This window comes from Condylostylus longicornis, unplaced genomic scaffold (assembly GCF_029603195.1).
Source record: "Condylostylus longicornis isolate FDR11 unplaced genomic scaffold, ASM2960319v2 ptg000030l, whole genome shotgun sequence".
Lineage (NCBI taxonomy): Eukaryota > Metazoa > Arthropoda > Insecta > Diptera > Dolichopodidae > Condylostylus > Condylostylus longicornis.
Genome location: NW_026577999.1, coordinates 2,567,792 through 2,586,105, shown reverse-complemented (window position 1 = coordinate 2,586,105; position 18,314 = coordinate 2,567,792). Strand labels below are relative to the sequence as shown.

Here is an 18,314-nt window from a genome sequence, read left to right as displayed (position 1 = left end):
CTTGACTTACTGCGATAATTGTAGTAATATTACATTTGCAATGCTAAAAATGCATATATCCTCTTCTAATAGAGATGCATATATGCTCTTCTAAAAGAGAAGATTTATGTGTTCTCGGACAGCAGGGCTGCATTGTTGGCGCTTCATTCGACTCAAGTTACATCCAAGCTGGTCTGGGGCTCCTTGCTGCACTTGTGGAATTGGCATCGGTGAACAAAATCACGCTCATTTGGGTGCCGGGCAACGAGATTGCCGATGAGCTGGGATCTGAGGATGACTTTGTGCAACCGCTGCCTGTCTGTGGTCTGCCTATTTTGCCGTAGGAGCGAGCCTTGCCTGCCTGCTTGCGGCGGATTGCGGCCTTCACTGGCGGGACACGAGATGATGTCGTCATGCGAAGGTGTTTCTTTCGGCGTGCTCCGGCGGATTCACCGCAGGGTTGTTGGCAATGAATAGGAGCCGAGTTCGCGCCATTGCGAATTTCTTCACGGGGCACTGTCCAGTGAAGTATCACCTACTAAGGCTGGGGAAGTCGGGCTGCCCCATGTGCAGATTTTCACATGCACACCCTTCGTCGTGCACATCATTTGCGACTGTCCGACATTGCCTGTTCGCAATTTTTTTAATCATGGGTTTCTAAGCGTTGGGGAACAGCTGTCCAACTCCCTTAGGGATATCTCCGGCTTCATAGTTGGGACAAATAGATGAGAATAAGCAAGGGATCTAGCACCACAGCTAGTCTAGAATTCAATGGTTGCTACCGGTTTCTGCTATCTATTATCACTGCTATTTCTAGAATATTTTCAAAACTCGTTATTATGAATAACTTCTGGCACATTATAGAAATGTTTCACACACTCAGAGGTAACTAACCTGCTAAGATAACTAAGCTATAAATAATAGTGATGTTAGGAAAATTAGAACCCGAAAAATAATTTCATTTATTGAGTTTTCTCTCTTTTCCATTTTCATCGAAATTGAGCTATTGTGATTAAAGAACATTCGTAAAAAAGTATAAATGATGAGTGGGACAACCTGTATTTTGTACATATTAGCGAAAGAACCTAATCGAGTTACAAAACAATTTCTGTTTTTTTTTATATTGTTAGAAAATAAAAAAATTGAAATAAAAATACATAAAGTTTATTATGAAAATAACTTTAGAGCACTTTTGAAAACACTTTCTTATATAATTTTATTTTATTTATTTTTCTTATTTTCTATCTCTGTCTCTCTCTAAAAATGTTATTGACATCTATTTGAAAAATAAAAGAAAATGTGAAAATTTCATCACACACCTACAACAGTCAATTTCGAATACAGATATAATCATTCAATTTTCCTTTTATATTTTTATTTTTATTCAATTTAGGGTAAAAAAGAAAATTTTCTTTTCTCTCTTCTTTTTTCTATTTTAAACTTATCTTATAAGTTTAAAGGGATAAGATTATGTACATATGTGTATTTGCTTTACATTTTTTTTGTTTTTCTATTTTAATACTTTCCTTTCTCCTTTGAATGTTATTGTAAAGGAGTTTCATTGCTTTATATCAAATAGATTTTATATATTGTGGAGTTTAACCAAAAAAAAGCAAAAAATAATTTTTATTTTAAGCATAAATTCATAAAATATTGAATAAAAATAATATAGAAATCAAATACATATACAAAATAATTGTAACCTATTGTAAAATACAAGCAATATTGTACTTTATAGAAATACTAAATAGGATTTTGTAATTGTAACTCATATCATTACCCTATATAAATAAATACAATGAAATCTCAATGTACAAGACTCTAAAATTCCAAAATATTTGAAGTATTAAAAGTATGCACAATTATGTCATTAAGATGACGAGAATTTTAAAAAATTGTGTCACACCCACGAAATTCGTCCATAATATAATAATCTAATTCTAAAATAGCGCTCTACTAAAATACCACTTTGGAAAAATTAATTTTAAACTTCCAGCACATTTAATTTAAAATTGTGTTATTAAAATAATAATTCTCTTTTTTATCGTATAATATTGCATAAATTTAGGAGAAATTTCATATTTTATTATACAATATTGCATATATTTAAGAGAATTGAATGTTTTATCAGTATTAAAATATGATTTAATGTATTAATCTAATAATAATCTAATCTTTACTAATCTAGAACTCGAACTAATTTCAATTAAGGACTAGGATATATTTCACATGAAATGATGTTTACTATTACATTTTTGATTTTATTGAAATTGCATAATTATGGCGTCAACTCATAACATAGTATTTTATAACAAAACAAATATACTATTTGGCTTTCATTGGGAAATGGTTACGGTCATCCAAACTAAAAAAATAAAAACCTATTGATCGATCTTATTATTTTGAGTTCCACTGTATAAATTGTACATATGTATATACATATGTGTATTTGTAACATTTGCGTATGTAAAAATAAATTTAATACAAATTGAAAAACAAATAAATAGATTTATTACATTACAGAATTTTAAAAATACTTCTTTAGTAACAATTTATATAAGGCTTTACATATAGAAAATTTATAACAAAAGTTTTTTATTCTATTTTAATTTAAGGCATATTAAATGTATATATTCTTTTACATACCCACAAACTTCCATGCATAATATGTATAATATTATGGTTACGTGCATAAATTTTATATACGTATTAATTTTAGCATTTTTTATAATATAAATTTCCAGTTGGAATTATTATAATAATCTACTATAATATAATGGTAATAAAAATTTATTTTAGAACTTGTTGACATGTTTTTCGAGAATTATAATAAAATTACAAAAACCATTTTTAGAATTTCTGAAAAGCGAATTATGGGTATTAAAAGATTGAAGTATAAAAACAATAATACAATTACGATTGTATTTACTGTTATAAAATTATGACTTGCAGCAGGTAGTCTTAGGTAATATAATCTGTTAAATAATCTACTTAAAAATAAAACAGGTGCTATAAACATTTTATTTCAAATTAAATTTCGAAATTTGTAGCTCACCTTACCAAAATTTCTTACCAAAATATTTTACGTCGTAATGACAGTTGTGATTGTTACAAATTATGCACTTGTTTGCAAAATTTAATATGATTCTCCCAAATAACAATCGATATTAACAAGAATTTTCACACACTTCTATTAAAAATAATCAAGGGGCACAAGAACGTATTACCCTGGTGACCAATTTTTAGACGAAAAACATTAAATAAAGCACTCAACTCACAGGACGCTTTTTAAAACCAAATTATATTTTTTTTTCTGGAGTACACAATAAAAATTTCTTTATATGAATACGTGTAGTATAGATGTGGATAAAATAGTTGAAGGAACGACTCAAATCAAAAAAATTAAAAATATTTTCGTAAGCTGGACTAATTTGTATCAGTGCTTCCTAGGTAGACGCTTTATACGAGTTGATTTAAGAAGTAAGAAGAAAATTATCGGATAAATTTTTTTTAATCGAAAGAATTGTTTTGGATTCAGGTTTTTCATGAAAAATTTATTTTGAAATATTTTTTTTATTTATTTTTCATCAAAATTACTTTTCATTGTCTAAAAAAAAAACTTCAAAATATTTTTAAATTAATTGAGGTTGTCAAATTTTATTCAATTTTTTTTTTTGAAGCAAAAATAAAAGAAAAATTTATGCATTCAAGTCGAAAATAAAATATTTACATTGTCTAAAATTAGGTAAAAAATTTTAAAGAATTCAATTTATACCCTTTTGTCAAAGAATATCATTTACATAAAATTACATACATAAATTTACTTATATTTATGTTCACATATTTTGTAAGAATTATGTCAACTATTTACATACATACGTATATGTATTTACATGTGTACATCAGGTCAAATTAATGTGGTAAGTTGTCTAAATTTTGTTTTCTCATGATTCTAATAGAAAACTTACAACTGTTTATAATATTGCAGTTTTTTTATTAAAAAAAATAGTTTTCACATCTCGTATTTATCACGTAAGCTTTCAAGAAATTTTCTTCGAGCACAAAAGAATAGTATAAATATAGAAGTTTTGCAATTCATTTGAATACAATAAAAATCCATTAAAGTTATTCAATATTTTTGAAAGGATTCTGAATACTTACATAAATAATCTTCTTCTACAAGTACAATATTGAAACTCAACTTAAGAAACATCTTGCAGTTTATGAAAAAATTCTTAATAGATAAATACAATTAAGACAACATTTGTATAGTTTATTGATTAATCAAGAATATCAAGTTTTTATGAAAACCGGTCAATTCACATATATATGAAATCTATATTTGTATACACAAAATATTGCCATTCAGGAATATTATGGTTTAACTTGTACACATATACCAAATTTTAATTGGTCCAATTTTAAATTATTTAATTCCTTTGCCAATTTTAAATAGCAAGAAACAGAGATGTAAGTAATAAAATAGATAGATGTGAAACGCGACTATTTTTTTGAATTTTTTAAAAATTGTCGGTCCGAAATTAAAAACACGTAGTACATTCGACAAAAAGTTTCACAATGCAGACTCCCCGAAAAAAAATTCCGGCCGTTAGAGTATATATTCACGTTACAAAATTAGAAAAACAGTAATATTTTACAATACGTTCCCTCCCAGTATCCGGACGTTCGGACAATATTTTTACCCAATCAAAATGTTTTATTTTACTATAAGACATATGCAAAACTGAAATGGCTAGACATTTTGTTCATTCATACTTTTTCGAGTGAAATAAAAATTTAACTATTGACTGAAGACTAAAGCTAAAACACACTCTTTGTTATAGGTTATGTTATATTTATTAACGAATTATTGATTCTAATATCATCGATGCACAAGGGAAAATTGAAAATTTTTCTCGTATGTAATTCTAAGTATACGAGTATTATAGTGAAAAAATATTTTGTCCGAACTTTCGGACAATTTCGGGCAAACAGAAAATAAATAATACGCTTAATACAGACCGAGATGTAAGTCAATGTAATTCGTTTAATACACCTCAAAATTACTTCTCACTATTTAAATATGGGAATATAAATAAATTTTGATTAAAATCGAATTATATGAGAAATACGTAAATTTTAAAAATCATTTTTTTATTAAAAAAAAAATTTATAAATTTTCAAACTTACATAAAACAATAAAAATTTATTCTTTATAATATTAAAATTTAAATACCCGCAATTTCTAATTAGCTTCTTAATATTATTACTTTAAAAGCATAAACATACAAACACCAAAACCAAAATGAAGGCACATAAATCTACTTATACAGTACAATTATATAATATAGAATAATGTATAATATAACATAGAACTATAGAGTAAAGAAAAAGTTTTTACTTTGAATTTTTTTTTTAATTTCTTATAAATTAAGTTTATATTTATTCCGTCTTCGTTGTTATTAATTATATAATCCTTAAAATGCTAACTTCTTACTCCGTATACATACTTACAACTACAATTAAATATTTATATTTGATATTTATATACAAATATAGTCACATACGCACTTATATTTACGAATAAAATTATTTTTAATACACACACAAAATAAAACTTAAATACCTTATTATATTTTTTCGAATTATGAAAATTAAATTCAATTACCCTTATAAATATGAATTTTTTTCTTTAATTATTATTAAAATATTTAAATTATATACGTTGTTCCGCTTTTTAAAAAATTATAAGATAAATTTTAGTTCATTAAAATTTGAGGAGTTTAAGGACTTATTCTTGTAAATCTTTACTTAAAGATCCTTAAAAATTAAACTTAAACAACAACTTTAATGCAGAAAATTTTTCTATATTATTTGAATAATTATTAAAAATAAATACAAAAATTAAATATTAAATAAATGTTAAAAAATAAAAGCGTTTCTTTAAAATTTTTATTCAAGTTTTCTATTAAAACACCTAGAGTTTTGTAAGCAACAAAAAAAAAAAAAACAAACAACACAAACAAAAGCAAAAAAAAAAAAGAAAATTTCCCTTTTATCTTCTTTCATTTTCCAAATTAAAATTATCAACAAAATATCATATCGCGTCACATCAAAAAGAATTAAAAATTTAAATTATGAAAAAAGCCATCTTTTTTAATTGAATTTCCCTTTTTTTTTGTTTGTTGTTTTTGTTCTGTGTAAGTTCCTTGTTTTGCTTGGCTTTGCCTTAGTACCATCCTCTCTGTATTAAACTGAATTCTTTCCGCCGCCATCCAAACCCCATATTATTTGTCTGCCTTTTTCTAACTTATCCTGATTTTCTTTTTTTTACTTTTGTTTTGTTGTTTTCTCAATTACCTCTTCAGATTTGGATTCACTTTAATCGGTTTTTCTTTTCTTTTTTTTTTGTTATCATTTTTTTTCGGTAGGTACCACATGTTCAAATAAACTCTAGAACAAAAAAAAGTGTATTATTATAGAAACGGATGTTACGTTATTAACGATTATAAGTATATAAATAAAAAAAAAGGAAATATTTTTCTTACACCTATACATACATACATATCATATACATATCCCTATATATTATATTAATGTACATATGTGTATGTATACGTGAATGCTATATTTATAATAATATTTTTTAATGCTAATGCAAACCAACCAATCGATTAAAGAAAATTAATATTTGAAGATAAAAGATAATAATTTTCTTTTAAAAAGACTTCTTTTTTCTCATCTATCTTAATGTTATACAACTGGGACTTAATATATTTTATATACTATAGTTGCTCAATATATCTATATAACTATACATATTATTATATGCAAATATGTTCAAACCATACAATACAATAAATAGTGTTTATGTTAAATATACAAAAATGTTCAATATAAAGATATCTTATATAACAAAATTTGGGTTGCCAATCGTTTCATAATATAATAAATTTTATTGGAATTTCATTTGGGACTTATGTGTACAATGTTCATTGCCCAAAAATGCTGTAATTATAATCATTATTCCTCCTATGACCGACGACCGACGTATTAACAAATCTGTATAACATATATAAATTACTTATATAATTAATTTGAGTTGTTATTATTGAATTCTGCTATATAGGCATAGTCCTCACATACATACATAACGTATATCATTATATTTGTGAAAATTTATAAGAATAATTAAAATATAGTTATAGTTACTTAAAATTTGGGTAATATGGCAAGCCTGAATGTATTATAAAATATATTAAGTAAACATATATAATATAACAAGTATAATATATCTATGTATATAAGTATATAGAAAATTTTATTAAATAAATATGAATGTAAACTAAGTTTTTAGAATTTATGAAAAGAAAGTAAATCTACATAATATTTTAAAATATATATTCATGTATATACGTAGATATGTATGCCCTATAAACAAACAGTATACACATGTGTAATATAGTATAACTTTTTAGATATTCGTGGTAAATGTAAGAAAAACAGTGATGGGTGCTGTATTTGAGAGTAACAGTAAAGTAACAATGTTATTTATTTTAGTAAAATTCGGGTCAAAATAAGGGTTAATGTATAAATTGATATATTCCCCCTTCTTGCATGCACCTAGAAGGAAAACAAAAATAAACTTAACACTTAACAAGATATTTGTAAGATGTTGGCCAAATAAAAAAATGGTAGAGAAAGTTTGAAATACAGTTGACGCTCGAATGGACAGATTCAGTCTAAGAAGCATATTGTCCAGTTTTTGTGAAAATGTGCCAAAGGTCAAAGACAATTATCTTAGACGCAAATCAATTTTGATTACGCAATGGTTGTTTCACACTATTCTCAAAATAACAACTCCCATTTAAAAGAATAAATTTCCCCCATTAAAATACATAAAAATACATAGCTATATACAGTGTTAAAGAATTCTAGTACACTTTTCATTTCAAACACACAATGAACCGTCACTGGTTTAGAACACATATACTCACATATACAAAGTATACCCACATATTATATAAACATTTTAAAATTGTTTACATTTCCTCATATATCCTTGTTATATCGTCACTTAGACAGGAAATCCTTATTACGTTTCTCTTAAGGTATTTCACAAGCTAACACCAGATATTTATTCACATCATATACTTGTACTGACATACATATATGTACAAATATATAAATACGTATAATATGAAATAAATGAAAAACCAAATTATGTTACATAAAATGTTCGGCAATCCTTTAATTTTATATTATACATACTGTATACATAAATGTATACTTATTAATATACAATATTGTGTAAATGAAATTTTTTGTATAAGTGCATATTTAAATTTGTATACATTAGCACCTTCACGTTATTTTTCATACGAGGAACTTTTGAAAGTAAATAAAATGTACATACGTACATACATTTAAAATAAGTATAAGTATGCATGCAAATGTAAATATATACAGTAGCGTAATGTTAATGTGCAACAATTGTGACTTTAATTTAACTCGTGAATTGTGGATTTGGTTTTTCATAATTATATTTTAAGCCTTTACAACTAAAAACCAAATTAAGCTCTAGTATTTTTTATTTATATAATGGGAAACATTGGACTAACCGACGAATATTAGTCATTTTTTTTTGAATGTACAAAAATTGCAATTGGAAATTAACCAAAAATTTTTTGAACATAAAACATTTTCAAAACTGTTAAGGTCAGCTAAGATTAGAGCTGAAATATAATTAGAAATTGTTTAGGACTTAAATTAATTCGTAATCACTGTATATAGGCAAATGTACGTATACAGACAAGGAAGTAAACTTTTTTAAAAATGCTTTGTTTAAAAACACTAAATAAAATGCAAAAACCTTGCTGAATTCATTTAAAATGCAAAAATATATTGTTTAACATATGTGGGTAAAATATGGACTTGACTTCACTCGATATGAATCTTGCATTTCCATATTAGTTTTAATATTTTTTTTTTTAAACGTCATGGTTATATTAAATAAAAATATTTATCGAATAAAAATTTTAAATGGCAAGCAAATTTTAAAAATTCTATCAAAAATTTTCTAAATTTTCAATATATTTTATATATTTTGTAAAAATTAACGTACGTATTCGAATATATTGACACCCTAATAAACCGCTCCCTATCTCCTTCCCTTCAAATTGAATTCAATAAACAAAATTTTTGATACTAATCATTATTATAGGTATTATATTCTAATCTTACAATACACTGCTGGAATTATACGGTATCGCTACAAAATTCAGTAACTAGAATTTATCAGCTGAATTACGTGCTAACAACAGTATGCAGTATCCTGCTTTTCCAATTATAATAATGAAAAATTATTATAATATCATTATTACCACTTTTCACATAAGGGCAATATCAGGGTAGATCAAATATAACCACTTCGTCCGCACCTAAATTCAATTCAAACTTCAGCTTGACTTATTCAGCAATATAATTTAAATTGTTCAATAAGTTAATTTATGCATTTTAAAAACCCATTATATTTCAATTTTAATGTAGGATTTTATGATTTTATTGGCTTCTATAAACTCAAAACTATAGAGTAATATGGTATTTATACACAATTCAGCTTATAAGTTATAATTGCTGAATTTCGCATTAATGCCGTGTTAGTACAATTTCGAACTCAGAAACTGTTGAAATATACAGAAATAGCTATAAATAAGTTAAAAAAAGCAATAAAATAAAAATTCGTAACCAACCGATTAAATTGGATTTTTCATAGCACTTTCAATAATTTATCGTATATTGATCGTTGAAAACCAATCAATTTTATAAAATTTGAAAATTGGGGCAAAGATATTCAAATTATTTTTAAAGAAACCATAAAATATTTAAAATAAGATTTTGTTGATACATACTTATAATAATATACTTACAAAATTTATGCATAAAATAGATTTGCATTTTGTGAAGAATTTCAATAATCTTTGAATTTCGAATAATATTTTCCGTTTACTAATTTGCAAATTTGGTAATTATTGTTTTCGAGACCAATTTTTAATCTAATTAATTTTTTATACAATTTTTTTTTTTTTTGATAAAAAGCAAAATATGAGAAACACAACATTATTAAATTTTGGAGTTTGCTTGAGTTAATATTATACAAATTTTATGCTTTATAATTTTGCAGACAAGACCGCAAGGCAATAACCATTTTAGTTGGTTTATAATATTGTGGTTAAAATATTGTCTACATAACAAGTGTTTTCATCATAACAATCTTCTTTTTTGTTATTTTATAATCTAAATATTAAAAGTGTACTTGTACAATTTAAAATTACTTATGTCCAAATCCTTGTTATCCTTGTACAACTAATATTTATAAAAATAGTAAAATTTTAATTTGAAATGCTTTAAAGAATATTTTTAAATGATTGCATTCAATAATAATTTATTATGTCAAGGGAATTCTAATGATTGAGTTGGTGATTTGTGTTTTAACCATATATGTGTACATTTTATGCCTTCAATAAATTTGTGTCAATAATTGAATTATTATTTTAATTGTTCTATGAAATAATTGAATTACTTCAAAAATTAATTAAAATTTTTTAAGAAAATTATAGTAAAAAGAAATATCTTATGTGGGTTATTCGTTTTATATGAATATACAATATAAATTTGACAAGAAAATCACAAGAATTTAATTCATAAAATTATTTTAAGAAATTTTTTTTTTATGAAAATTTTAATAAATTTACTTAATTAATTCTACGTAATCAAAACATTCAAAATAATTTTTATTCAATTGAATTTTTTAAATTTTTCAAGCATAAAAAAATATTTAATATAATTTGGATATAATTTTTTAATATTAATAACAAAAAGGGAATAATGGGTGTTTTTTCCCGTGTTTTAATTTTGAGACTTTATTAGTGTAAGTCACAGTTCGTCTCAAAATTGATAAATTGGCGCCCCACCTAGGCGTTACTAATTATCAACAAATTTTCAGCAAATAAATCAACAATATGAATTCTAGTTATCAACAAATTCACTTAGTTACTATAGAAATTCAACAAAAAATCTCCTATCTTATATTGACCATCCGGAATTGATTTATGTCATGTTTTGCAAAAACTGAAATGGATCACCTTAATTGTATTTTTATAATCAACGCTTACAAGATTATCCTTAATTTCGAAATTGCAGCAATACGGCGATAATACAAAATTAAACTTATCAGTTGTAGTTGCTGAAGTAATGCAGTATTACTGCCATTCTGAAGTCACGGTATATTTGAAAAGTAAATTACAATGATTGGTTGAATAAAATCAAATAGAATAATCTTTGAATTCAGAAAACAATCGTTATTGAAATCACCCTATAAGAAATAACTTAGTGATTTTAATTAGTTTCAAAAGCATTCTCAATTTTATTCTATAATTATATAAGAAATAAAAAAAATTTTTTTGTTCAAATAAATTTGACACCATATACGTTAAATTTTATGAAATTTTTCAAAATGAAAACCTACAGTACATTTATGTAAGTTATTCTCATGTAGTCTTACGTAATATTAATTTTATACGTTCATATCAAAATAATAACTCTTATATTATTATATTAAATTAAAAGATATATACGTGTATATATACATAAAACTAATGTGCATACCATATTATGGCAAAATTTCATTTTATAGATTAAATACAAATTTAATTGTATCAAAAGGAACTCATTCGAATAAATTAAAACTGAAGTTCAGAAATTTATTACATTTTGATTTCTTTTATACATTCATATACATATATATGTATGTATATTCAACTCTTATATGATATAAAAATGAGCTAACTCTATACAAAGCTCATTTATATATTATATGCATGTATAAACAACAATATGTGTGTATATGTATGTTTATTTGTAATTACATTAATTTCACTTTTCCTTTTATATACTGTACAATTTTCTAGGAATACTTTAGAGGAAACCTTCAGAAAAATGAAATTATTCAATTTTATATCCATTCCCAAAAATTCTTTAATTTATATTTATAAGACCTTCATAAATATAAAAGTTTTTTTTATACATACATACATTATATACTTACATATATGTATATACGAATATCTAAATAATGTGCATAAAAAATGTTAATAATTATTTTTATAAATTTACTAAAATAAATTTTTGTTTCACGTTTATCAACTAAAATAATAATGTACGTATGCGGTATTCGAATAACACACAATAGTTATACACACACACACACATGTAGAGATATTTTATTTTAGATTTGAATTTTTTTACAAGCACATATTTATACAGTAAAACTTTCCTATACCCTAACGATTAGATCACTTTTTTTTATGTAATTACAGTTATAATATGAAATTGTAATAATTTCTTCAAATCACCGGAAAAGAGTTGTATAACAGTCATAAATGAAGTTCTATAACAGTTCTAAATGAAGTTGAACTCGGGTTTATTAATTCTTTTGTGCTTTCTGTTGGTATATAGTGAAGATCCCACTTCACTTTCCATATGTTGATGCTTATTCAATTGAAAAAGCACTCACATGTGTTGCTACAACAAATATTTATAAAAATCATTTCATTATTAAATGTGTAATACCAGCCCTTACAGTTTTTCAATAATTGTCTTAACATTTACAATTATTTTTCTGTTAAATAAAAGCTTTTGCTTTCCTTTAGTCAATTAAGTGTTATAGTTCTTTAAAGTGTTAAAATTGTATAATTCAACCGATCTATATAGCCCCTTGTTTTGACAATCATGTATGTAAATGTTACAATTAAGTTAAACCATCCTGAAAGTATGCAATATTAGAACATATGATAATATTAAGAAAGTAATGTTAATTGTACAATATTTATGAAAAATCACAGTTCGATCCGAATTCAATATGGTGAGTTTTTCTTAAATTAAGTGCAATAGAAAAATTTCAAACTAAATAGCTTAAATTTAAACATATGTACTCAAACATATACATATACCAATAAAACGAAAAAATATATGGAAGTTACTGTATGATTCATGATCTATGCATACAAAATAAATGTAAAGCTACCAAAAATTAATTAAATTTGACAATATGTTACTACCTCAACACACATTTTCATATTTTAGTGATTATACCTTAAATATTTGCATATACACGAACCATATATTCTATGAATGTCTCTATTTCTCCTCATTGCTTCCTCATAAGTCAGCAATATGTACATGTGTCTATCTTTTTTTTTCATTCTACATATTAAATTTCCATATAATAATTGTTATCCTTTTGTTTCTACTTTATTATTTCAAATATTTTTATATTTTTTTTTTGTTTTCTTATTTATTTTAGATATACTTTTTCAATATACTCGTCTATTTTGTTATAGTCTCTTCAATATATTCATCAATTTTGAAGAAATAATTTAGTTAAACGCTCCACTTAATAAATAAATTTTATTATGTGTATTTATAACCATATACAATATATATATACACACACATTTATACTTATCTATTGATAGACATAATAATATTGCCTTTATAATTTATATTGTTCTTATTTTCTTTTATTTTTTATTTTATTAATAGGCAGTTAAATGCAGAATTTGGCCCAATAGAATGTTTTAACCAAGGGACCCTCAATTTATTGCCAACACAATTAATCGTCTTTGGTAAATTAATTTCAAACAACCAACAGCAACAACAACAACAACAGCAGCAACAACAACAACAACAGCAACAGCAACAAAATTACAATAATTTTGATACACTACAGATTTATCCCAATGGTATTCATTCGTGGAGTCCTGAATTGGAAAGTTACATATGGAAACATTTAGGTACGTAATACGCTTGTAAAATGGATTATAAATTTATACTTAACATATATACATTTGTATGTAGATGAGTAAGTAAGTGTATGTAGGTGTATAAAATATTTACTTAAACATAATGAATGGCATGAGAATAAAAAATATTTATTCAATTCTCCGCAATACTTTTTTTTTTTATGATTTTCTTCTTTGAAAGCGAAAAAAGCGATTAATATAAAGTGCATAAAATATCATTTATATTATTGTTGTTTATAACATGGGAATTCCAAAAATTTTTGAAATTTAAAAATAATTTTATAATTTATTAATTTTAATAAATCAAAGTTAAAATTTTGTATACTCTAAGAGCGCAAAATGAATTGAAAACTATACTAAGAAATTTTACATTAAACTTTATTTTGAAAGTATTTTAAAAATTCAAACAATATTTAACAAATAATTAAAATTTTCAGTGCATTTCCAAGAATTTCTTAAAAAAATATATTATTTATTAATTTCACTGACTGTCTGTTTGCAAAAGAAAAATTATTATTACTCAACTTTTCCTAAAATTTCTGGAGATTTTATTGCTCAAAATTTCAGTTTTCAATCACAATTTATGATTCCGACACTGATAATAACCTTAATTTAATTTATGCAAAGGAAAAATGTGATAATTATCATATCATCCCTAAAAGTATGCAATTATTTATAATATACATAATAAAACACCGTTTTTTAAGTTTTAAACTTAAATTTTTGTTGGAAAATGTTCCATTTTACATATTTGGATGTGTAAATTAAATAGTTACTTAATTATACCGTGATTCTCATTTAATATCTTTGAATTTAGTGACTTTGCAGAGCGAATCTTTTCTACTTTAAATTCGTATTAATTACTGTGTAACTCTTAATTTAACTGAATTTAAATCAAAATTACAATATAAGATTCAAATCCCATGGTTTTCCAATAAAATCAAATAACTTGGTATATTTCTGGAATCTTTCAATATCTTATAATTTTCGTGTTTAAAGCATAAACTTTCGTAAACGTTATAATCTTCTATTAATTTCTGTTTTTTCTTCCCTCTGCTTCTTTTTTTGTGAATATCTGTTGTTTGCTTTTTTGTTTTTGTATTTTCATTCATATCGAAGCATATTACTTTTTAAATCAACCATGCAAGCCAGCATCTTTTAAATCTTTGCTATAATATACCTACACATTTTCATATTGTGCTCCATACAAAAATGCTACATTCATTGTTGCCTACGTTCACGATGAAATAATCTTCAATTTGTTAGGGTAGGATTTTCAAAATCAATAATAAAATTGTGTGCGTATAACATTTATATACTAGGGTATATATACCTTACATTACAATAAGTAATAGAGAATATAGCTATAGACTGAACACGTATACGAAGCATACTTGTGACTTTGTATGTACATACATATATGTATTATGTATAGGATGAGTAAAAATAATCGTCTGAGATTAAATGAAAGAAAAATGCAAACAAACCATAGTCAAAATTCTCTCTGAATAATATTTCGTTTTCCAAATAATCTGGAAAATATAATACTTACAATAAAATTAAACAAAATAAAAAAAAAAAGAATAAAACAATATTTGGGTTGAGTTCAGTTCAGTCAGCTTATAATTTAACAGCTTTTACATTATTCGCAATGTAAAAAGAAAATTTTTAATATACAAAAAAAACAGCAAGAAGTTATGAAAATAGAAAAAAAAAATATTTTTTTTTTTAGCTTTTCTTCTCCATTTTAATGGAGATGTTTTTGTTCTTGTTTCCTCTTTTCACTTGTTTTTCATTTTTAACAAGGTGTTTGTTATTTAGTCATTCCCTATTTTTAAAGTCTTTACTTTATGATTTTTTTCTTAAGCAAAGAAAAATTGTGTCAAATTTCAAGGAAAGAGGAAGAGACAAAATCAACATGAGAATGATATGAAAAGGATGAAAGAATTGATTTCTGATTGAAAAGAATTATTTTTTTTTTCACCACTTTTTTCATTTTATTTTAAAAAAGAATTTTTTCTTTTTTTCTTTTTGCTTATAATGAAAAAGTTTTCCTTCCTTAAAAGTCTTTTTATATAGTAATTTATTAGGGTTTTCCATGTCAGTTATTGGAAAATCTTTCCATATTAGTTTTTTATTTTAATTTTATTTAAATTTTGAATTTATACCTTTGTTCTGAACTAAACGACGGACACTCCGAATAAAAAATATAGCTTTTTTCCGAACTACGGAAAATTCGTATAATAAATTTCGAATTTATACAAAAACGAACAATACTTTTATTCTCACAAATTTCCGAACAAAACCCACTTTTAAAAATTTAAAACAAGCTTTTGAAGAAAAACGTCCTTTTCGAACATCAATTCCGAATGGTATTTGTAATGGCAATGTTCGGGAGTTTATCAATGAAAAATGTTCCGTCGGAATATTCATAATAAAGGCAATTATTTAGTGCCTGGTCTTGTTCTCTTACTTTTGGTTTATTTTGAAAATTGACCATTATAACATGTCATAAGTGTCACATGTATATAAATGTCAAATATTGACAAGCAATTAATATATAGTACTTGTGTTGCAAATTAAATGGATTCTTGAAAGTTTTTACTAAAAGATGACAAATGATTAGAGTTTTCCATAACAAAAACATACATACTTTTTCAATTGTATTATTGAAAATAAATGTTTCTTCAGCGTAATGAGTGACAATTTCAAAATAGAAATTATTAAAATATTTTTCATTTTTTATGGAATTCCCGATATTCTTATTGTATATCTTATAGAAATGTACACCATTTTTGAATATTCTTGAATATTACATTTTACAATTCAAAGAACATCGAAAATTAAAAAATGTTATATAATATTCTACCTTGAGAAATTACTCAAAGGAATATTCATTTAAATAGGTATGTGGGTATATATATTCGATTGTAATGTAACTCTATAATTTAGTTTATAATACTCTTTTTATTATACTTACTCATTTTATTAATTTTGATATTTTTTTTGAATACCTATATAATTTATGTGCAAACATATAAGTACACACTCAATTAAATTTGTACATACATACATACATGATTTTAACAGCTTTCCTCATTAAACTGCTTAAATATTTAAAATTTATAATATAAAAGACAAAAAATATTTTTTTTTAAAAATATTGAAACATAAAAATTCAAAGATATTATAAAAGAATAAATTAAGAAATTTTTCACCTTTCTCTCATTTACTTAGTATTCTTAGTTATGTTCACTACTACTAATATATTATAAGTATGTAGTGGTATACATTTAATTTTTTATAAAATAAATTTTACTAACTTTTTATTATAATCTTCCTTTTTCGTGTCAATTACCTACTTGCATCAATAAAAGTATCAATTTACTATAACGAAGAACAAAAAGTGCATCAATTTTTAATTAGAAATTATTTTATAAATAATTGCATGAACCTATTCCGTAGCAATATTCTTGGTTATATATGCAGTTAACCAAGAACATTGCTAGGGATATCATTAGAACTATAAATTGGAAAATGTTGAGAGGTATTTAAGCTACTCTAATTTCTTTTTGTAAGTAAATACAAAAAAGTTGTTTCATCTTTTATATTACCGAGATCATTAGAATATGCAACGGTTCTTCTCCAGTTTTCACATTACACAAACGAAAAATCTAATAATAATAATAAATCTCAAGTCTGACATGACATTTGACGTTAGTATATCTTCTTTTATTGTATAGAGAATCTGTCATAGAGATTCTCCGAACATTTCAACTTACATATGCTAATAGTGTTGAAAACGGCCACACTTTTCGACATCTTCATAGAAATATAATATATTTAGAAGAAATTAAGTAAATAAGTGATAATTTTTATTAGTTTCACGAAGTGAATCGCCTCGTGCTAATAAGGTGCTTTAAAAAACGGACACAGCTCTATATAAGAATTTGAAACTTCTTGTGTTTTTGTTTTCTATTTCCACTTGAATTTCCGAACAAATTAATTGCGTCATTATAGTTTCCACTTTACAAATTTACAGCTGAAAGCTATGCGAAAACTTACCTTTGTATATGATTATCAATTTACTATTTCTGATTTATTTGAGTTTAGAATGAACTCCGTTGTAGTACACTTACGATTGAGCACACAGTTTACAATAAATTATAATTATTTTAGTATTACTTAAATACTACTTGAAAGCCCCAATTGCCTCCAATCACATCTATTTTAAAATACATAATTTAATTTTTTTAAAGAAATAATTTCGTTTTTTCTCATTTTTTTTAAATAATTTGCTTTTACAAGTGCACATAGATATTATGAGTGTAACAATAAACCGATGAGATAGGACAAGAAATAAAATTCTTATATATAGGTACTCCAATCAATTATTAATTTCCTCCATAAAATTATTATATACCTACATACATTCATTCATGTACATAAATATAAACGTTTAAGTAATTAATG

General features: G+C 24.6%; 1 protein-coding gene across 1 annotated transcript in view; it reads left to right on the top strand.

The window, feature by feature from the left end:
- The window catches only part of LOC129607932 (putative uncharacterized protein DDB_G0282499), a 102,595-nt gene that overhangs the window by 46,518 nt on the left and 37,763 nt on the right, over positions 1-18,314 (top strand). The window contains exon 3 of the mRNA XM_055519195.1: positions 13,582-13,832. Within this exon, the coding sequence (XP_055375170.1) occupies positions 13,582-13,832 (251 nt within the window). The remainder of the gene's footprint in view (positions 1-13,581; positions 13,833-18,314) is intronic.